General features: G+C 39.1%; 1 protein-coding gene across 3 annotated transcripts in view; it reads left to right on the forward strand.

Annotated features, from left to right (window-relative positions):
* Window positions 1–21,959, forward strand: part of PAPSS1 (3'-phosphoadenosine 5'-phosphosulfate synthase 1) — a 98,709-nt gene extending 76,750 nt beyond the window's left edge. For all 3 annotated transcript variants that reach the window (XM_045998490.1, XM_045998491.1, XM_045998492.1), the window contains 2 exons: window positions 8,051–8,280; window positions 21,231–21,959. In XM_045998490.1, coding sequence (XP_045854446.1) covers window positions 8,051–8,280; window positions 21,231–21,369 — 369 coding nt within the window. In that variant the 3' untranslated portion in view covers window positions 21,370–21,959. The remainder of the gene's footprint in view (window positions 1–8,050; window positions 8,281–21,230) is intronic.
* The last annotated feature ends 1,246 nt before the right edge of the window (window positions 21,960–23,205 follow it).

The following is a 23,205-nucleotide window of genomic DNA, read 5'->3' on the forward strand; positions in this document are numbered from 1 at the left end:
TCCTTTCCTAAGGGTAGTGCTAACCAGGATTTGTCCTCCCGACATCCTATCTGGCTGTAGGACCTGGCACAGTTAAGGGGCTCAGTAAGAATAGGTATGCCTGAGTTTGGGGGTGAGAGATACCCAGGAATAATACTCGTTCCCTCAGTTGTCATTTTGCACCTTAGACATGTTACTGAAACGTGCCAAGTCTCACTTTTCCTATTTGCGAAATAGGAATAGTAACTGATTAATTTGCTATAAACATTAAATGAAATAATATTTACAGAATACTTTGTACAGTGACTAGCATATCAGGAGCTCAATAATTGGTACCTTTGTTGATCTTCTCTCATCCTGGTAAAGAACTTCATGAAATGTTTTCCAATGCTTTACCACCTTTGGTTCCTTAAAATAATAATTGGTGAGATGGTGGAGAGGCAGAGCAAATCAGGCACTTCTGTCTTTTATCAAAAGTAAATTTGGGGGGCGCCTGGGTGGCTCAGTGGGTTAAAGCCTCTGCTACAGCTCGGGTCATGATCTCAGGGTCCTGGGATTGAGCCCCACATTGGGCTCTCTGCTCAGCAGGGAGCCTGCTCCCCCCTCTCTCTGTGCCTGCCTCTCTGCCTACTTGTGATCTATCTCTCTCCCTCTGTCAAATAAATAAATAAATAAATAAAAAGCTTAAAAAAAAAAAAAGTAAATTTGGGGGCCCCTGGGCTTGAGAGGCAGGAGTGAGATGGGGAGGCTGAGCCATGGTGGATTTACTCTCCTTCCCCTCCATCCTCCCAATCTGCAAAGCTGGGCTCAGCCAGGGAAGCATAATTTATGAGAAAAAAAGCAGTTTGGTTGCTGATGGTTGTGAACAAATACATCTCTTACATTTGAGTTGTGTTATTTCAAAGACTCAGACAGTTGAGATTCCTTGCACATAAATGGAATCTTTGGGAGAACTTGTAATGAAGATCACAGCTCAGTTTCTTGATTTGCAGAATGAAGGATTTGGATTCCAGTCTAAACTCCCTTTCAGCTCTTAAGATTGTGTGATGAGAGTAATTGCAAATTGTAATTCTCTTCTGCAAACTGGAGAATGAAACATCTAAGTAGAATTTGTAATTTTTGCATTGCATGTCGTCTGTGTGACTCTCATGAAGGTTGAATACTGTTCAGTACCCATACAGAGTAATAGAAATTGGTACTAGTACTAGTTGGCACAGTTAAGATCGAAAGCCATAGGAACACATAATCTAATGATGGGAAGGGTGAACCTCTTTTTTCATTTGCCTCTCTAGATTTTCCCAGTCACTTGAGTTTAAAATGATTCCTACTGTGGAGGAATCAGGAGACAGGTCATTATGATTTAGGAATTTCAGGAAAATAGATTAATATTAGAGAGATGTGACACTGTGGAAAGAAGAGAAAGGAGTATTTTAACATGGAATTTGTGAGGTAAATGAAGGTATAGATTGTTTTTAACCCAACAAAAATAGGTCATGGATTGACTTTGTAAAGAATTTTTGTACTATTGAAATAAGTATACTTTTGATAGTTTGGGAAGGAAAATTTGCCCATTTATGTAAGAAAATAGTTTCTATGCCTAAATTCTTTTATAAACCAGCTGAGTATTTGATTTTTGTTGTATGGAATGTTGACTTTAATAAAATTTATTACAGGGGCACCTGGGTGGCTCAGAGGGTTAAAGCCTCTGCCTTCGGTTCAGGTCATGATTCCAGGGTTCTGGGATCGAGCCCCGCATCGGGCTCTCTCCTTGGTGGGGAGCCTGCTTCCTCCTCTCTCTCTCTGCCTGCCTCTCTGCCTACTTGTGATCTCTCTCTGTCGAATAAATAGATACAATCTTAAAAAAAAAAATTTATTGCATTTATATAAAAGTAAATTTCAGAGTGAATATATAAAGAAAAGGGTCACCTAAGCTGGACTTAGAATTGTTCTATTTATTATCCTCAGTTCTTTCTTACAGAGAGTGTGTAAGGGGTTAGGGGAGGAGGGAGAGGCAGAGGGAAAGAGAGAATCCCAAGCAGGCTCTATGCAGCCCCAACATGGGATTTGATCTCTTGACCTTGAGATCATGAAAGAAAATGAGAGGTGCCAGTAAATTAGCTGCCAGCTAGAATGAAGCTGTCGACACTGTAAAGGAAAATAACGCAATTCAGACTGCTTAAAAGAAATCATGCACAAGTCCAGCATGTAGTAACAAATAATTACAAATATGAAGAAGCAGGAGGGTGCGATCTATAACCAGAATAAAAGCTGTCCCTAGACACATACCTCGAGATGATGCTGTTGTAGGAATTAACAATTAATAGCATTAAAGCTTCTTAAAAATTTTTTTTAAATTTATTTGAGAGAGAGAGATCATAAGTAGGCAGAGAGGCAGGCAGAGAGATAGGGGGAAGCAGGCTCCCTGCCGAGCAGAGAGCCCCATGCGGGACTCAATCCCAGGACCCTGAGATCATGACCTTCGGCAGAGGCTTAACCCACTGAGCCACCCAGGCGCCCCAGCATTAAAGCTTCTTAAAAGCAAATATGGTCTAATGGATGTGGAATCTCAAAAATACGGAAACTATATAAAAAAGAAATGGAAAGTCAAGGACTAAAAAAGTAGATCTGAAATGGAAACATCTGTTGGATGGATGTAAATGCAGACTGGAGTTGGTAGAAGGAAAGGTCAGTGAAAGAGAAGTCAGATCAATCAAGTTACTTGAAAAGATGGGAGAAACAAGCAGAATCTCAGTGACCTGTGGGCAGTATCAAGCTATCTAACACATGTATAATTGGAGTAATGAAAGGAGAGAGAAAAAGAAATGTGCCAAAAAAGGTTTTTGAAAAAATGATGGTTAAATTTTTCTAAAATTGGTGGAAAATGTCAACCCTCAAATTCAAGAAGCCTAATAAATCTTAGAATAAATCCAAAGATGACCACACTTAGGCACAAGCAGTCTGCTGAAATTTCACGATATAAAAAGAATCCTGAAAAGGAAGCTCCTGGGTGGCTCATTGGGTTAAGTGGTTTAGCGTCTGACTCCTGGTTTCAGCTCTGGTCATGATCTCAGGGTCATGAGATTGAGCACCTTGTCTGGCTCCGCGTTCATCGGGGAGTCTGCTTCCTACCCCCTCTTGCACACTTTCTCTCTCTCTCTCAAATAAATAAATACAGTCTTCCAAAAAAAAAAAATGAAAAACCAAACGATGAGGGAGGGAGAAAGAGAGAACAGTAGGGAAATAGTAGGAACGATGGCTGACTTCTCAGGAGCAATATGAACAAGAAACAATGGAGTGATATATTTAATAAAAAGAAATGCCTGTTAATCTAGAATTTATATTCAAGCAAAACAAAGGTGAAGTAAAGACATTTTCAGGTAAATGAGAGTTGAGAATTCTATTAGGGAAAAAAATTTTCCAGAAATCTTCTGGCAGACTTCGTCAGAGGTCCCATTGTTTGCTCAGAGGCCCACAGTGTATGGCCGGCTGTATGGCTGTACAGCAGGGGAGGCTGCAAAAACAAGGACCTGGCACTTTCATCCTCTAGACTGAGGTTTCTGTCATCGAGAAAGAGATTGGGGCGAAGGAAAGTCAGTTGTTTTATGGGCAACCAGCACTGTTTGCCACGTAGGAGTTAAATTACTTTTGTAATCAGAAAAAAAGCCAATCTGTTATTTGGCACGCAGATGCAGGTAAAGTAGAAAATAAGTCACATGTTAGGTTGGCCACTTATGGATTCTTAGAAGACTTTATAGGAGAGCCGTAGACATCACTTGTATTCCTTCTTCCTGTGCATTCAGTATTCCAAACCTGCTTGCCACATAAAAAGATAATACATCTTGACCTCAGTTGTGCTGGAGGGATAAACAGGCAGCTCTCACAGGGTTTCAGTGACCACCTTCTACGCAGCATGTCATCTTTTTCATAGAGCAAGTGAATTTCCTTTGGAAACACTGGCTAGGAAGTAATTAAATGCAACTGAAATTGTCATGGACTATTTCACAGAGTAGTAGTAACAGTGGCAATGTTTGTGACTGTCCTTTGTTGAGGGCCAAAGGGTGTCTTGAGTGTTTTCAAGCCTCCCACCAATCTGATATGTTAAACATTATCGTTTTCATTTTTATAATTTTGGAAACTGAGGGTTCAGTTTCAAGTCCAAACTTTACTAAGGACATTCTGTCATGAAGGGGCAAAAGCAGGTTTTAAATCTAAGTCTGATTCTAAAGCCTGTCTTCCTAAACTAGATACAGGATGGCTATGGGCTGACTTGCATTCTTCCGATTAAAGCATATTACCTTTTCAGTGGGTTGTAAGTTGATTCATACCAGGCATTCTTGGAAGAGTTACATGTGATTTGTTTATTCCTGGTTGTTAACAGTTTTAAAAGTATTCTTACAGGGAAATCAGTCCCTAAAATACAAATCGAGGGCGCCTGGGTGGCTCAGTGGATTAGGCCGCTGCCTTCGGCTCAGGTCATGATCTCGGGGTCCTGGGATCGAGCCCCGCATCGGGCTCTCTGCTCCGCGGGGAGCCTGCTTCCTCCTCTCTCTCTGCCTGCCTCTCTGCCTACTTGTGATCTCTCTCTCTGTCAAATAAATAAATTAAAAAAAAAATCTTTAAAATACAAATCGAAATTATTTGGTCACTTGGCAGGAGAATGTTGACTCTGTCCATGTTTGTTAGTTTACCTTTAATTTACTCATTTAACATCTAGAAGAAATTAAAGAGGCAGTTAAATTTCGGGTATTTTATAAGCCAGAATCAGAACTGGCCACTGCCAGTTGCTTTGTGATCCTGTAAGGTACTAATTTTTCTGGATTCAGTTTCCTCTTCTTGTAAAAGGGCAGAGAGGGTTGGATTAAATGTTCTGAGCTTCCTTATATGTTAAAATTAAGCCTACATCCTCGGTTCATTGACCATTTGGTACTTGAACGATTTACTTATCTAGATATAAATATTTAATGAACAAAGTAAGTTCACCTGAAATCAGAGAACTTCGATTGCCTTTTTAATTTAACTCTGTAAGCAGTAGCTAATTTGCATGAGGCTGAAATGATTTCCCACTTAAGTGAAATTGCCAAGTAGTTAATTGCCACGTTGACCCTTTGATAAAAATTCTGAGTCGGAACTAGCAAATGTCTTGTGTGTGTCTATAGTGAAGGGGCAGAGGGGAGTGACCAGAATTTTCATCGAAGTGCTGAATCTGAGAGTGGTTGGGGGAAGAGGGGTCATATATGATGAACAAAAGTCTTTTATCATTGTGTTTTGCCATCTTGTTCATACAAAACTATTACAGCTCATTGCAAACAGTAGTAATGCTGCATAGTGGAAAACATATAGTGATAGGACTTTGGGGTCCTCTTTATTTAGCTAGCATATGGGGAAAGAGAACTAGGATAGTGCTCATGAGGTTTTTGAATGTTCCATGTTTGGAACTGGCACATACCATTTGGGCTTTCATTTTTTTCGGCCAAAACTCTGCCACATGACTACACTGCAAGGAATACTAGGGATTATATTAAACTGTGTTCTCAGTAAGAAAGGTAGTATAAGGTCCTTAGAAATATGCGTATATGGAAAAATAAGTGAGTGAAAAAAAAAGTCAAGACAATTATTAACTCTAGGAAAAACAAACAGTTGTATAAGGAGGGGAATAAAATAAAGATGGTAATGGCTAACATTTATTGTGTACTTTATACCAAGTACTATTCTAAGTCTTTACGTTTCATATATTAATTTTCTTAAAAAATTTATGAGATAAATGCAATTGTACTTCCAATTTTACAGACAAATGTTGATTTCACCAACAGTGGTGATATCACTGTATTTATTGGATAAATGGGATAGGGAATGAGGAAAATGGAGTAAGAGTCAAGCATCATCATAGTAGGAAATATAAATAGTCAAATCAGCAGTATACAAATGCCATTTAGAAACACAGGGGTGCCTGACTGGCTCAGTCAGTGGAGCACAGAACTCTTGATCACACCCCCATGCTCGGTGTAGAGATACTTAAAAATAAAATCTTAAAAAAGGAAAGAAGCTCAGGTAAAAATCAGTAGAAATGACTGAAAAAGCTGAAACTCCTCAGGGTGATCAGTTTGAATGTTGGGTTTGGGATTGTCCTTATGTTATTGCACTTTCTAAACCATGTCAATAAAAATATATCTTGGTCTAAGATGAACTCCCAAGAGAGAACAAATGACAACATTGTGTGGGTGGTCATCATTTATATCTTATTTTCACCTAGACCAGAATGGTTGTGTAAGTCTCTTGAGTGGTGGAGCTTAATGCTGAAAGGGAGCCGAGGCCAGATTTCTAGACCTGGGTTTCCTCTGTGTTTTCTTGGCCAAGTCACTTAACCTTTGCGTGATCATTTTCTTCGTATGTTAAGGAGAATGATGCTCTCTTACAGCTACTTTAACCTCTAAAGTTCTACAGTTCCAGGTGTTAAATGAATTATTTTTTATTTCTCCACACTTGCTAGTGTGGCTGTCTCTGCTTCCAAGCTCGTTTTGGATGCTGTGTAGCCGTGGAGTCACAGGCAACACCTGGTTTTACTCTTACCTGGTATCTGGGATATGAGTCACTTACTATCAGGTTTCCTCAGTGCCAGTGTGTGTAGGTAAGGATTCATATAATTGAAATCCTTGCCATCCAGTAGCCTTTTTTTTTTTTTTTTAAACCTGTTCTAATGTAACAGAGATGAGTGTATACCTTACAAGTTTATGTATGGTTCAAGGACTTCTTACAGCGAACGTACTCTAATTACCAGCAACCAGGATCCTGGGTTGCGAGACAGAACCTTACCAGGGACTCCTAGAGCTAACATCAAAATGGATTAGATACAAGCTCTTATTTCCAAAGTTGGTAATTTTCAATTACAAGATGAGTAAGTTCTGAGGATTGAATGTTCTGCTTAGTGATTATAGTTAATAATACTATGTTATGTACTTGAAATTTGCTGAGAGTAGATCTTAATTGTTCTCAGCTCACACATACACACGAAAGTAACTGTGAGGTGATAGATGTGTTAATTAACTTGATTGTGGTCAATATTTAACAATATATATGACTATCACATCATGTCGTATGCTTTAGATATATACCGTTTTATTTGTCAGTTATTCTCAGTAAAGCTGGGGGGAAATAAAGAACATTACCGTTAACCCAGAAGCCCCTTCCAGTTGCTTCCCTCAAAGGATAAACTGCTAGCCTGACTTCTAAGAGATTGGATTTTGAACTATATATAAAGGACATATTGTGGTTGTGTACAAGCATACATATAGACACATGTACATTTACATATCTCTTAAGAGGCAAAAATATGTATAAATAAATATGCATAAACATCTATACACATTTATGGCTTTAGATTTTAGTGGGAAGGGCTTGCCAATATTGTTCCTGGCTTTCCAAGATGACATATTTAAATTTGTTGAGATTTCCTACTGATATCCATTTTATAAATACTTCAGGTCCTTCTCAATGTATAATGGTGTTATGTCCTGATAAACCCATCATAAGTTGAAAATACCGTTAAGTCAAAATGTAATTAATACACCTAACATACCACATATCACAGCTTAGCCTAGCTTACCTTAAATGTGTTCAGAACACTCATGTTAGCACAGTTGGGAAAAATCACCTAACACAGAGCCTGTTTTATAATGAAATGTCAAATACTTCATATAATTCATTGAATGCTGTACTGAACATGAAAAACAGAATGCGCAGAATGGTCGTCAGTGTGTGGGTTGTTTACCTTTGTGATCGTGTGGCTGATTGGGAGCTGTGGCTCACTCCCCCTGCCCGGCATCATGAGAGAGGATTCTACTGCATATTGCTAGCCTGGGCAAACACCAGAATTCCAAGTTAGAGATATGGTTTCTCCCAAATGTGTATATTACTTTCGCACCATCATAAAGATGGGGACCATAAGTTTGGGGCCATCTGTGTCCATGTATTTATTATCCATTTACTACTTCTAAGTACTGGCCTAAAAGCAAATATGAAAATATATGAAATACGAAAAAGCAAATATGAAAAAATATGAAAACTTTTATTCCAGGTCCAGTGGCATTGCAGAGCACGGATGGTTGCAGGAGCCAATTTTTACATTGTTGGACGGGACCCTGCTGGCATGCCTCATCCAGAAACAGGGAAGGATCTGTATGAGCCAACTCATGGTGCCAAAGTGCTGACAATGGCCCCTGGCCTAATCACCTTGGAAATAGTTCCCTTTCGAGTCGCAGCTTACAACAAGAAAAAGAAGCGTATGGACTACTATGACTCTGAACAGTAAGTTTTGCATTCACAGATCTAGGGAACGCCCTGTGTTCTAAGCTGCTCCCAGGGCACGTTGTCTCAGCTTTACAATAACTTGACTGATGACAGACTTTGTTGTACGCATTTGAGAGAAAGCCCAAACCTAGGAAACTAACTTCTCAATATGCTAACAGTTAGAAGCAGAGATAGAAATTAAATCTGGGGGCGCCTGGGTGGCTCAGTCATTCAGTGTTTGCCTTAGGCTCAGGTCATGATCCCAGGGCCCTGGGATCGAGCCCTGCATCGGGCTCCCTGCTTAACAGGGAGCCTGCTTCTCGCTCTCCCACTCCCCTGCTTGTGTTCCCTCTTTTGCTATCTCTTTCTGTCAAATAAATAAAATCTTTTTTAAAGAAAACTTGAATCTAGTTTTCATGGTTCATGATTTCAGGAGTTTTGTTTTGTAGTTACTAAGGGCAGTATTGACATTTCTTTGTGTGCCATATCTACTGTATGGTGTAGAGCATGTAGAAGGAGTCTAGGGACTTAGTGATGATTAGTCTGGTAAGCCCAGAAAATCTATTCAGTGAGAGAGAATTTAATATTTGTACAATCCTTATGGGACAGGCACTGTCCTGATTGCTCTGTAGGTAATAAACTAATTATTCCCCACAATATCCTATGGTATTGTTATCCCTGTTTTATAGATTAGTAGTAAGCTGAGGAATACAAAGTTCATATAACTTGCCTAAGGCCATAGAGTAGTAAATGGCACCCTGCAGTTGAACCCAAGCAGTGTGTCTCCTAAGCCTGTGCTCTTGACCGCTAAGAGTGCAACTTCTTTCTTTAAAAATCTTAGAGGAGGGGTAAAAAACAAACAAACTTTTAGTACAGATTATTGGTGGTATTGAACATGTATCTATGGCCCTTCTGTATTGATCTTTATAGACAGTATCAGTCTAAATTTAGAGTGGTGGTAGAAGGCCTTAGAATAGGAAGTCGGGGGTTCTAGCCCTGTCCTTGCTTGGTGACTTGAGAGTCCTGGGCCTCTCCGGCCTGGGTTCTTCTCTAAAGTGATGCAGTGGAGGAGCTGATCCATCTTAGCCTAAAATCTGTACTTCTTTCCATGATCTGTAGCACCTAATGATTTTTACATTTTAGCAGATACTTGTTTTGTTGATTAATGCTTATTTAGTACACATTACATCTCCTTATGTAGTATATGTACTTTTTTAGCACAAATTACAATTCATGTTCAAGTAGAACAGGTATTTTTTATATATGTTTTCTTACATTTATTTCTACTGACAGGTGCGAACTGAAAGTTGGCCGTGGTCTAAAGCCCTTTGATCTGAGAGCCCTCATCCTTTCTCTGTGATACTTCACAATTAATTCTGTATTCAGGACTAATGCTGACCCTGCCCCCGTGTCCTCATTTGGTGTGGCCCATTTTGTTGATGGGGACAAGAAAGAAAAAAAAAACCCTTTCATAGATCAAAACATTTTCTTGTTTCTAAAAGCAATATAAAGTTTGGTGTCATTGAATTTCTTTGTGATAAATGATAAATTGTCTGGGTAAAGAAATATTACCATTTACAGTGGCACTTAAGGGATTTATTGGCTTCCTGTTTAATAATGCTCTAAATAATTCTGGAGAAAAACAAATGCACAATGCTAGGTGATAGCAGGCTTTTCAGAGTGATGAACTATAGCTCAGATTAGGAGTCAGTGAACAGGAGAGGCTTATGTAACTGATACAGGCAACTCCTAATTGTACCTGTGGCCTAGATGGGGGCTTGAAGACAGAAGCTCTTATTTTCTGAAGATCTGCTATGTGGCCCACATTCCAGCATACTTCTGATCCACACCAAGAGAAGAATTTGCAATAATGCAGACCATTTTTACTTTTTTAAAGACCGGTGTTCGCCAACACGTAGAAATAGTTCTGAATCGTGGCATGTTGTGTTTTGTTTTGTTCTAAGAGTATATATGTCTGGGTATGTCATTTGTGTGTGTGTATATATGTATGTGTGTGTACATACACTTAGTGCACACATGGTGCAATTTCACTGTCTTAAAAACAGTGCAACTAGGGACGCCTGGGTGGCTCAGTTGGTTAAGCGGCTGCCTTCGGCTCAGGTCATGATCCTAGTATCCTGGGATCGAGTCCCACATCAGGCTCCTTGCTCAGCAGGGAGCCTGCTTCTCCCTCTGCCTCCGTCTGCCAGTGCTCGCTCTCTCTTTCTCTGTCTGACAAATAAATAAAATCTTCAAAAAAAAAAACCAATGCAACTATAAGAGGGGTGTGCTGAGAGTTGCAAATGGGCCTTTTCTTCCAAAGGGATGCTTTAACAAGAGAATTTTAAGAAAAATAAAAGCAATTTTAGTAAAATCTTGAACTATATTACCACCATAGGTGATTGAAACTGAAACTATAAATTAAATATTAAGGAGAGTGAAAAAAAAAAAGTTTCTAAAACAGTCCTGCCCTTTTGTGGTTAAAATTATGTAGAGCCACCATCAGGGATTCTAATTTACTGATTCTGAGGAGAGGCCTACACACCAGCAGTTCTTTAGAAAGCTCCCCAGCCGAGAACCCTTGATGGAGGGTAGCATTGCTTTCCACAAATTTGAAGATTTTTTTAAAAATTAATTAATTAATTAATTTGGTAGAGAGAGAGATAGAGAGCACAAGTAGGCAGAATGGCAGGGCGAGGGAGAGGGAGAAGCAGGCTCTCCGCTGAGCAGGGAGCCCGATGCGGGGCTTGATCCCAGGACCCTGGGAACATGACCTGAGCCCAAGGCAGCTGCTTCACTAACTGAGCCACCCAGGTGCCCCACTTTCTACGAATTTGTAACACATAGAGTGTCAGAGGTGGACTGGGCTGGGAAACCTTTTACTTCTCATCCAGCATGTAGCTGATTAGTTTGTGTACAAGATAGATGTTAACGTTCCCAAAAGTAATGATTAGTTACAGAGAGAGAAATAGAATCATCCTGCCAGTAACTAAGTAGTTAAAACTTAGGTGAGTTTCCATGTTGATGAGTGAAGGAAACAAAACTAACTAGAGCTGAGCTGTTCTTTTACCCTTCTCCTTGTTCTGCTGTCTCATTACTGCGGTTTCTTTGCATGCATGGTCAGGTGACTCTGTCACCCAAGGGATCCAGAACCCATCCATGTGTAGTTGACTGATGGGGTGGGAAGCCCTTGATAACTTTCATGTTTTGTTAAATCTATGTAGTATTGCTTTAAATCTCTCTCTTAATCATTCAAAAACTAAATAATTACATCAGTTCTCATAAGATTTTCCAGTGATGAATTCTATATTAGTTGCATGAGTGGCTCATTTTCTTGGAATTTTTTTGTTACCAAATCTTAATAAATTGTAACTTGGGAAGCCTTAAAACTGCCTTAGTTTTCTAGTTTTTTATATTTGTGTTCAAATATAATTAAGTTGATGGGACTATGTTGGAAAGTGATTAAAATTTTATGGAAAGGCGATAGTCTTTGATGTAGTGAGAAAACACAGTTATTAATTATGCACATATGAGGTTGTCTTATGTTTGATTAATGGACATTTCTCAATGCCAGCTTTTATGTAATTAATGATTTTGTAGGTTTTGATTTAATTAAATACTAGTGTAAGACAAGCCTTAGGGAGGAAAAAAAAACAAACTTTATGAAGATTTCAAGCAAGATATTGATAGGAATTATGATAAAAATCATCTGTTTTTACTTAGGAAGTTAAGTAGGTTTATATTTGCTATAATAGTGATTCAAGGAAATTTAGTTTTAGGACTACAAGATTCAATCCCATTCTTTCAGACATTACAAACAAACTTTTACAGAGAATTCAGTTATTTGTAACGTTTTCTCCTTTATGCAATAGATCTCTGTATTTGGGTAGAAAAATGCAAAATTATGGTTAAGATTATTGCAATAGTGACTCAATAAAAAGCACTACATGAGTGAGAGTAGTCTTATGGAAGTGGGTGAATGAAGGGACAGGTGGCTGAAAGTGTTTGTGATCTGGTTATTTTCACATTATCAGTAGAGTATTTTCATAGTTTTAATGCTGGAGTAGATCTTAATTCATATATTATTGCTGTCATTTAAAAAAATACTCTAATTGTAGGCGTCTCTCAAGGCTTTTTGATATAGCCTTCCCTTCTCTGTACTTTCCACAGGAAAGCTCATCATCTGTAGTGGTTTCTGTGTGATGACTCTTAAAGCTTTACTTTGGTGTTTCCAAGTTGCTAATTGTGTTAGCTTTCTAATGCTGCATAGCACATGACCACAAAGTTAGTGGCTTCCAACAGGACTACTTATTATTGTACAGTTCTTTAGGTCAGAAGTCTGGGTGGACTACATTGGGTTTTCTAGCTGGGCTGGGCTCTTATCTGAAAGTTCTGGAAAGAATCCACTTCCAAGATGACCCTTGTTGGCAGAATTCAGTTCCTTGCAGCTGTGGAGCTGAGATTCCCATCGTCTTACTGGGTATTGGCTAAGGGTTGCTCTCTGCTCCTAGAAGCCATTTTATGTCCTTTCCTGTGGATACCTCCATCCCAGCAATAGAACCTTCTTCATGATGAATCCTTCTTATACTTCAGATCTCCCTGACTTTCCCTTCTGTTACCAGCTGAGAAAAGTCTTTGCTTTCAAAAGGTTCCAGTAATTAGGTTAGACCCATTCAGATGATTTCACGATTTTAGATCATTTGATTAGTGTAACTCATTGCAAATGACCTATAGTGGTAGTAACATTATTTGTCTTCATTCTTTCATGGACCCCCTCCTTGGAAAACATTCTAGAGAAGTGAGAAGCTTGTGTTTTCTAGAAGTAAAATAAAAGTAACCTTTTTCTCTCACGGTTAATATTAAAAATAATAGGTAGAATATCCTAAGGAAATATGTGGTATTTTCATTATAAAACCCTGTAGTACTCATGTTCTGGCTTTTTAATCAGTTGTAACGTCTGAAAGAAGTGGGTCAAAGGGAGGGAGCCATGCATTGAAAGGTAACCAACAATATAAGGGTCCCAATTAGAACTCTGCTGTGCTAGAATAAACTATATGGGAGGAAGATTTATTATTTTTAATGCCAGGGACAGCAAAGTTGCCTTGAACCAGAGGCCAAAGATCTGTTCCTTCTCTCTACCCCAAAGCCCTGACCAGCTTTGACTGTTCTGATGAGATAAAGGAACATAAGTACTAGAGAGTAAGTAGAAAGAGCAAATGGGATAATTCTCGGGAAAATACTTCCCTTAGTGCTTAAGAAAGCAGCCTGGTGGAAGGAAAGTAGGCCTTGGTCATGTGTGCTCGCTCTTTCAAACCTTTGTTCCTGGAAGGTTGCTTTTTTCTGGGTGAGTGGGGTGCCCTGCCTATGATGCATTTTTGGGTGGTAACAAATGAATAGGATGCATACCCTCAGTGGTCAGCCAGCTAAAAAAACAAAACAAACACATATTTTTAAAAAAATTTTAAAAGCATTTAAAAGGTGAAATAAACAATATTAACAATTTAAAAATAACACTCATGCCTTTGTGCTTTGATTTTTTTTCTGTGCTTTGATTTTATTCTACATTCGTTTAACACAGTTGAGTTTATAACACAGTTGAATTTTTTTATCCTGCTTTTAATTACTTACTTTTCATGAGCATCTTTTCACACGATTCGAAGCTCTCTGCACACATTGCGGTGGCTCCTTGCTCATTCTGGTGCCAGACTGTGCCGCGCATCGCAGTGGCTGTGTGCACAGGACAGGGCTGAGTGGGGGGACCTGGAGGCGACGCCATGCTGCAGAGCAAGACTGGCCCACAGGCTTCCTAACAGCTCTCATTTATCCTTAGGTAGCATCTGCCTGTCATACCCGGTCCCACCTCTTGCGCCCATTGTCCAGCACACACGGGGTACAGTGTTTCTACAGCAGGATTTTCAAATGCTGCATGGTTGAGACCTGCTTGTGATCCTGGCTGTAGGGTGGTGCCGTGTCGTCCCTGAGCTCACTTACCTGCAAACAGCTCCAGGAGGAGCCACCAGTGTTATGTTTGGTGTCGTGGTTTTTTTTTCCCCTCAGTCTGCTTTTCTTTTTCCTGTGACTTTGGGATCTTCTCACTTTTCTTATGTTTTCTGCTCCTTTGGAGGTAGGACTGGGCTTTCCTTATTATAGCAATATCAAATCAGTTTCTTTCTTAACAACACACCATTTAGCAAGCTTTCTTAATCTTGGCATTATTGACATTTGGGGCCAGATAATTTGTTGGTTGAGTGAGGGGTCCACTGCATTCTAGGATGCTTACCCTGGGGAGGGGGAACTGAAGTTGTAGAATCACCTCTGTTGAGACTCAAAGATTTGTAACAATATTGGCATATTTGGATACTTATGTTCTTTTTAATTATTTCATCATTAGTGACAAGTCCAAAATATGCTCTTTTATTCCCCCTTTTTTAAAATCTCTCCAGACATTCTACTTTCATATTTGGAGCTGATCTGCATGTTTTGAGAGTAATAGAAGTCCTGGCTTCTATATACATGGGGGTAGTCATATGTGTCTCAAAAGTGGAAAACAAATCACAAGACAAAGAGATCCTGGTGACAAATATGAAGGAAATTATTTAATACGATCACAATGTCCTTGTTACCTAGCAGTGTCCTGGGTTTACCTAATTTTCTTGTTAACTCATGCATGCATAAGCTGTTTGGGTCATTAATTTTGAAAAACCCTTTGAAAATATATTCTGTCTATACCCTACAACTAAGTAGGCTGTATACTGGAAGGACACAGGAACATCGGTGTGCTGTTCAGAAGAGGGGAGGGCACTGTGCTGAGAGGAAGTTTTCCTACTGCCAGAGTTCAGCCATGGACCTCACACCAGGCAGTTTGATGTGGATGATGGCCGTCTGAGGGTGTGTGAGTTTAGCTTTCTGAAAATTGGAATCCACTATTGAGTAATCAGAGACTTCTTTCAGAAGCAGTTGAAAATGGTGATGCTCTTATTCCCGGTTGAAAGCACAGAAGCCCCATTTTGCCCTTTAAGATATTTTTGGGTCCTTTTGAAACCTGTCCGTTGGCACTCAGTTAAAGACTTCCATTCATCTACACTGTGGTAGATTAGAGGGTTCATGTCCCTATTTGGTGACGAAAATTGAGTTGACTTCAATACACTTTTTAGGACAGTCCTGGAAATTTGTTATTTGACTGAATGTCTAACAGGAGCTGTTCTCTAGCTTTTACTTATAAGATTGAGGTGCTGGGAGGAAAACATGATAAATTAAGGATTTTGGTAAGTAGGTTCTAGAAAATTACATTTTTTTTGTGTATTTCAGTTGGTTTTTGGTTTGAAACTAAAAATTGTTGAATTTTTCATGGATTAGCTGGTGCTTTTTAGTTCCTAGAAAGAAAGCCGTAAGTAACTTGCTATCTGGTTTTGAAGAGATAACTCTTGATCTCATGCCTAAGAATTCTTAGTGTTTTGATCCACACAGTATTATATATGAGCTGCTTTCAAGTTGGATGAAGAGTTAATTAGAACCAAAATAGTTCTTAGATTCACTCACAAGTTACTACTGTAATTTTTCTATCAGAGAAGAAATTCACCTTTGTTTCTCTGATTGCTTATCATCCAGTTAGCATTTTTTAACGAGCTGATCTAATTGAATATGAACCTTCAAAAGATACACTTGATAGGCCATCTACTGACCCCAGCTCTTGTCCATTTGAGCAGCTCGTGCTGGTGGCTCTGATGGCTGCAGATGTGGACTAAGAGACAGCAGATGCTTGTAAAGATTTAACATCTTCAACAAGTGGCCAAGAGTCATTGTACTTTGGAGTTAGTCAAGATGCTGGCCACATGTAGTCAGTACATCCCACATGGGACAAGATGCTGGTGCATCCCACAAGGCACAAGGTCCCACGTAGTTTGCTCGATGGCGTGCTTTTCCCCCTCCCTGCCACTCGAGCCCCTTTCTTTCTTGAAGAGCTGTGGATTGTAAGAATCTGTGACCAAGTGGTTTTGAGAAGGAAAAAAAATCCAACATATTTGTGTTTTCTTTTTTCAGGTGCCATGGGAGATTGGTTAACTAGTGTAATTAGATAGCTTATTAGAATTGCTTTGTAGTGAAAGCCTCGGGGTCATTTATTTAGTAGCCTTCTCTGCTTCTGGCAGATTGCTCATTACTCACAGGTAAAGTGGAGAGCTAATTTTAGACTATTCCCCACATGTCTGAGTTTTCACTTGATTTAGTTATTTCTGTAAGGTGATGCCTAATTAAAGATGAACTGCAAAAAATTTGATTATGGGTAATGTGACTCTAGTGCCAGGTCCTTGCACCCGACTTCTGATAAAAAGTAAAATCCTTCTGTGACAGTACAAGTATGAGGTGGAGGAAAAGAAATGTGTTTTCTGTAGCCAGGGTGGAGTGAAACCGCCACCATGTGGGAACAGAAACTCCCATTTCATGTGATGAAGAAATGTTTGTGGCATGCAGGGCAGATGGAGTGTGAAATAGCGTCAGGAAAAGAGGTACCCAGGGACCTTGGTTTTAAAATGCAATTTCAGAAGGAATGCAAGCAAACTTCTGGATTCCAGACAGTTTGGCATCATGGGGAAGAGAAAGGGCTGTAATTGGTCTGGCTTTTTTCCTTTCATCAGATAGTTAGGACAGAGTCATCCCACAGCCGTGCTCGCACATCTTTCTCTTTGCCTTCAAGAACCAGCACTTGGTTCATGGGACATAAGGTTTCCTTTGTTGAAATCAGACTTTAAAATTAATGTGGCCATAAAGCTCTAGGGTCCTAGTTTTCCTCAGCAAAGATTATTTAGGGTGCCGATCAGTGAACCTCCGGAGCTAAATGAACCGATTTTACACTGGGTTGGAGTGAGGATGTTTAGATACAATTGGATAGCTCTCTGGACCACTCTGCCCTCTTGGCTTCCCCTCTGGCTCTGCCCTCAGCAGTAACCTGGCTGGCTTGGAGACAGAATCAGCAGTGTTAATGGATTCTGTTATGAATATCCATCCCCACATAGCTTCTTCTTACCCTTGAAGACAGGCTTCATATCTTTATTGAAAAGGTTGAGACCATCCTGCATTAACTTGCCTCGTCTTCTTCTAACCCCATACCATCACTGTTTCTTATTTCCCTGATGCTCCTCCTTGTCCAAGCCCCCCTTCCTGTGTCCTTCATGCCAGACTTCCCTCTCCATCTTTCATTTCTCTCCTGGCTTTCATCCTCTTCCCTTTTTTCAGTCTTGCCATTTATTTTTTTTTCACCTATAGAGTCAGTGCTTTCTAAGACCTTCCTTTTCTCTCTGTCAAATAAATAAATAAAAACCTTAAAAAAAAAAAATCTCATCTTTTTTCCACTCTGTCTCTCTGCCAGTTTACTTACTCTGTCTCTTTTCTTCACCATCTACTAAAACTCCTCACTTAAGAAAAAAATTCTGATTTGTTAGTCCAGTGGGGTTTCTTTCCTCATGGTCATTTTTCTCAGCCTCTCTGTGGCCTTAACACTTTAGAATTTCTCTTCTTCTGTGACCTCCCTATTGTCTTGGTTTTCCTTCTACTCCTTTGACAAATGCTTTTCCTTTTACTAAGTCGCCTTTCTTTGGGGAACTTACCTGGTTTCTCCAACTCAGTTTTCATTTTAGTATTGATAAATTTACAGATTGTTTCTAGGCCCAACCTTACTGAATGTTTTGAAATCTCCTCTCACAGTCTTGCTTCTTTTCTAGGCCCATCTCACAAACAGTTAATTTCTTTTTCTCCCTTTAGGCTGTCATTTGTGTAAGAGAAAGATGTTGGCTTATTTCCTGTGTCAGCTGTGCCATCTGCATGGGCCCTGTGTTCTAGAAGATCTGACTTGTCTTGCACCTTGAACAGATGAGAGAAGTGAGAGATAGTCCCTAGATTGAAACTATTTGGATCCATCTTTTAAGGAATACCTGTTAACCTTTCACTTTTATTGATCATCACTGAGAATTTATAGACATTTAAAAGAGGTTTTACCTAAGCAGATGAGAGCTGTTGAAATGTTGAGCTGAATGCGTGTGTATATCTTTCTGTCTTTTTGGTAGTTGAGGGAATAGGAAGCAGGCAGGGTGACTAGGGAAAGATGTTACATGCCTGAATTTGAGTAGTACTTTTCTGCTTAACGGCAAGAAGTGATTTTCCTGTAACTAATGAAATGAGTCACACCATTTTGTATTGCTATCCTCCATGAAATAGTATTCCAGAATAAAATTTTTAGATATGTTCAAAGTGGGTTGGGGCATTCACTAAAGTGTGGGTATTTCCTTGCAGAGTGGGGCCAACAGCTAATCGAAGAGGAAGAACTTGATTCAGGAAAGAGTCGTGTTGATCTTAGGAACTAACAGTTGAGGTCAGCATAGGGCCAGACCGGGTGAAAGAGGTACACAGAGCCTGGTGGTCATACCACCAGTTGCAAGGTTTAGAAGCCGCATGAGCAATGGGGTCATTAAGCACACAGACAAAATTAGAAAAGCAGAAAGAGAAACCAGAAACCGGTTCCTGGTTTGGATCGTGAGGAAGTCACAAAACTTGGTCTTTCTTGGTCTGGAGCCCACTGTCTGCGGGCTCCTAGGTAGATTAAATGAACCAGGTTAGGAAGGTGGTATGTGGGTTCCTCTGCCTAAAGTGGAAGTAAGCAAGGTCAGAAGACATCTGAAGATGATTATGGAAGAGATCATTATGAAGGCTACGTAGAAATCTCTAGTGTGAATAATCTAGATTTAGATAAAAGGGAATGTACAAGTAGCTTGAATTCACCACAGCAATAAAAAACCCTGTATTCCCCCTTTATTGCCAGAAGATGAAGAGTAGTGACTCATTAAGACTATATGTGGTTCTACATTGAACTAGTAGAATTTGTCTGTACATAGACCTTTTCATTCTTTTATATTTTACCAAATATTTACTGAGCTCCTGATAGGAAAGTTAATAAAGTACCCAATCACTGGTTCATAAATATTTCTGTGTCTCTAGCACCATTCAGATATACTCTTTTTCTTTTTCTTTTTTTTTTTTTTTAAGATTTTATTTATTTATTTGACAGAGATCACAAGTAGGCAGAGAGGCAGGCAGAGAGAGAGGGGAGGAAGCAAGCTCCCCACCGAACAGAGAGCCCAATGTGGGGCTTGATCCCAAGACCCTGAGATCATGACCTGAGCCAAAGGCAGAGGCTTTAACCCACTGAGCCACCCAGGTGCCCCCAGATATACTCTTGACTGTTAATTAATGCTGCTGTGTAAGTATGAATGAATAGCCATTATAACTACCTTGAAACCAGAATAGGAAGTGTAATACTGTAGCAGCATCTTATTTATCTGCTCCTCAGGGCAGTATGCCAAATAATTAAGGTTTCAAGTTAAGGTTAAATTTCTGAAAATTATTTAAACTCACTTTGGGTAGATATTTTTTAAATTAAACTTTTACTTATAAAAATGATTGATATTTGATAATTTTATTTGATTTTAATATTGATAATTGATAAAAATCATTGTAGAAAGGCACAGAAAACATGAGCAAAATTAAAAGCATTTGTGATAATACTGTATGGAAATAACCACTATTAATATTTGGGTATATTTCTTTATAGTCTTCTTTCCACACACTCTGTATTTTAACAAAATCACATTTGTTTTACACATACAACTTTGTGTCCTGATTATTTTACTCAGTGCTGTACCATAATTTATTTAGAACCTTCAGCCTTCAGGTCATTTTTACAATATTTTACCATCCCCAAACAACGTTCAGCTAGCTACCTTTATGCATAACATTTGTGTGCATGTGGTTATTTCCTTAGTGTAGATTCCTGGCAGTGTGATTATTAGTTAAAAACACATACTTGGCGTCCCTCTAGAAGCATGTGACAGTTTATGATCTATGATCCCCAGGTTAACGCCACAAATAATGAAGTGGCGAGGGAGCATACAGCTCCTAACTGGGAGTAAACACAGCCTGTGATCTGGTGCCCTAAGTGATCTAGAGCTCTTGATGGGTCCTGGTCTGCTATGTAGGTTGGTTCTCCTTGTTTGAGGGAAGAGGGTGAAATTCCTAGTAGACTGCGTAGTAGACTGTAGCCATAGGTGCTCAGTACTTAGGGGTTTAAGGACCTTTGTGTGTTTTTGAATATAAGAAGATGAAAAGATAAACATCTTTTTTATGGTATCTTATCAGTGGGATAGTATGTATTACTGCTACTTAACTTGCTTTTGCTGTAAAACAATGACAGTTTTTCTCTTAATGCCCTGTTATGCATTTGACCTTTCAGATTCAGACTTCCTAAAAAGTTTTCAATCTGTGGTAGTTAAATTGGATCTAATACTTTCTTGTTTTTGTAAATTTCTAATTCTAAATTAGTAATTGGTATGGGCTGGGGAGGAGGAAGTAAGGGGCACAGGTGGGTATGGCTGTAAAGGGGCAAGCCAAGGGATGGTCATGGTTTTGGAACTGTTAATGTGTCTTGACTATGGTGGATACATGAACCTACATAGGTGATAAAATTGTATAGAACTAAATACACAGAGCACGTGCAGAACTAGGGAAATCTGAATCAGGTTGGTGGGTTGCATCCATACTGGTAACCTGATTGTGATACTAGGCTATAGTTTTGCAAGATGCTGCCACTGGGGAAACTGGGTAAAGGGTACATGAGCTCTCACTGTATTATTTCTTACTATTGCACGTGAATATACAATGACCTTAGTAAAAATTTCAATTAAAATTTGTTTCCTAGTTCCAAAAATGGATAATGATTGATAGCGTGGTGTTTTTTTGTTCAATGGCAAATCTGAAATCTGATCAGTCATTCATTTTACAAGTACTATGTTTTATCCAGACTTTTTTCCCATTAAACTTATCTACCATGAACAGAAGAACAAAAGCTTTTTAAAGTTTCACTGTCACTAAGATTCTAAAAATGGGAAATCATTTTCTTTTCTTTCTTTTTTTTTTTCTTTCAGCCATGAAGACTATGAATTTATTTCAGGCACACGAATGCGCAAACTTGCTCGAGAAGGCCAGAAGCCTCCAGAAGGTTTCATGGCTCCCAGAGCCTGGACTGTGCTGATGGAATACTACAAATCCTTGGAGAAAGCTTAAGCTGTTGACCTAGTCACTCCACCTCTGACACTTCACTGAGTAACAGGAGGGGACCACATAATTACTGTTGGCATTTCTTTGTGGTGGTGTCTGTCTGGATACACTTCCTAAAAACAGACCACTTTCCTTAACTAGCATCAGTTTTGGTCTGCCTTATGAGTTTTGTTTTGAACTAGTGTAACACACTGCTGGTTTTAATGTATCTTTTCCACTTACTATAGTTAATATTCCTACAGTACAATTTTAAAATCTTGTCTTTTTATATTATATTTATGCTTCTGTCTTACGATTTTTTCAAGCTGTTATATTAGTTGTAACCAATAGTATACACATTGAATCTCATTTTTCATCCCTTGAAAAAAGAAAAAATTCACTAAAAATAAACTTGGCTAGACTTTGTTTTGGGAATTTTACAAAACATCTGTAGCAATTAGATTTTCTTTTTCTACATTGAAAATATAAACTGCTTTCTCCTTTCCTTCTAATAAGCTATTGATCTCTCAGCTAGCTGTTATAATCTATTCTTATGATCTGTGTAAGCCCCGAATGAACTTTCATTATTCAATAACATTAAACTTTTTGGCTTCTTATTTATGTGATATTTTTGTTTTGTTTACATGAAACCTTTCCTTCTTGAGAGACATTTCTGATGGAATAGGGAAATTGCAGGCATCTTTCATTTCTGGAGTCTAATAATTAGTTCCTGCACTGTGTTTCATAGTGAATTTTTAAATGGGAGAATAACGCATTCTCAGTCTATCCAAAAACTCAACCAGTTTCCCCAGATATCTCTCATATTCTTAAACACCTGAGGTGGTGGTACCAGTAATAGAGACCCAATAATGGGAGTTAGGGAGATGACAGTTGGTCCATTTGGGGAGGGGGCAGTGTATCAAGTTTGCTTTTGTAGAATATCCTCAAGTCGACTATTCAAGTGGAGATGTTTAGTTAGAAGCTGGATGTACAATTTTGGTTGGGATGCCAGCATTTTTTTTCTTTTTAAAGTAGTTATGAGCCCAGTGCAGTGCTTGAACTCATGATCCTCAGATCAAGACCTGGACTGAGATCAAGAATTGGACATTTAACTGATTTGCCACCCAGACACCTAGCCACCTAGGCATCCTGGGGATGCCAGCATTTTTTATTTGTAATCATACTTTCTATGAAATATCATGATCTGGTCTTAAAAATTTAGCATTAAAAAGAGATGGCAGGGGCACCTGGGTGTCTAAGTCATTAGGCAGCTACCTTCGGCTCAGGTCATGATCCCAGGGTCCTGGGATTGAGCCCCGCGTAGGGCTCCCTGCTCAGCAGGGAGCTTGTTTCTCACTTTCCCTGTGCCTGCTGCTTCCCCTACTTGTGCTCTCTCTCTCGCTGTCAAATAAATAAAATCTAAAAAAAAATAAAAAAGATGGCAGAGTATACGTGGAGATAGTATATTAAGGTGAATGAGAATAAAATGCCACTGGGCAGAGAAATAGAAGGAAAAATGCAAAAAAAAAAAGTAAAAACTGATTACAGAAGGATTCAGTTAGTGAGAAAGTTGATAAATAGAATGAAGACTATGAGTAGATACTTTCTAGTGGCTAGGTTTATTCACTAGTAAATACTGAATAAAAATATTCACTAGTGGGTGATATTTAGTATATGGATAGATATGTTTATGGGAACAATTAGAGGTGACGGTTGATGAGGTTTTGGTGCCACATTATCTAGGTCTCTATTTAGGGAGACCCCCTTTATGTAAGTCTACAAAGGTTGAAGGGCTCCATAGATATTCCCTCTCCAACCACAAACAGCTAAGGTATAACATAGCACCTTTGCTAATTTAGAAAC

The sequence above is a fragment of the Meles meles genome, chromosome 2, assembly GCF_922984935.1.
Source record: "Meles meles chromosome 2, mMelMel3.1 paternal haplotype, whole genome shotgun sequence".
Taxonomy (NCBI): Eukaryota; Metazoa; Chordata; class Mammalia; order Carnivora; family Mustelidae; genus Meles; species Meles meles.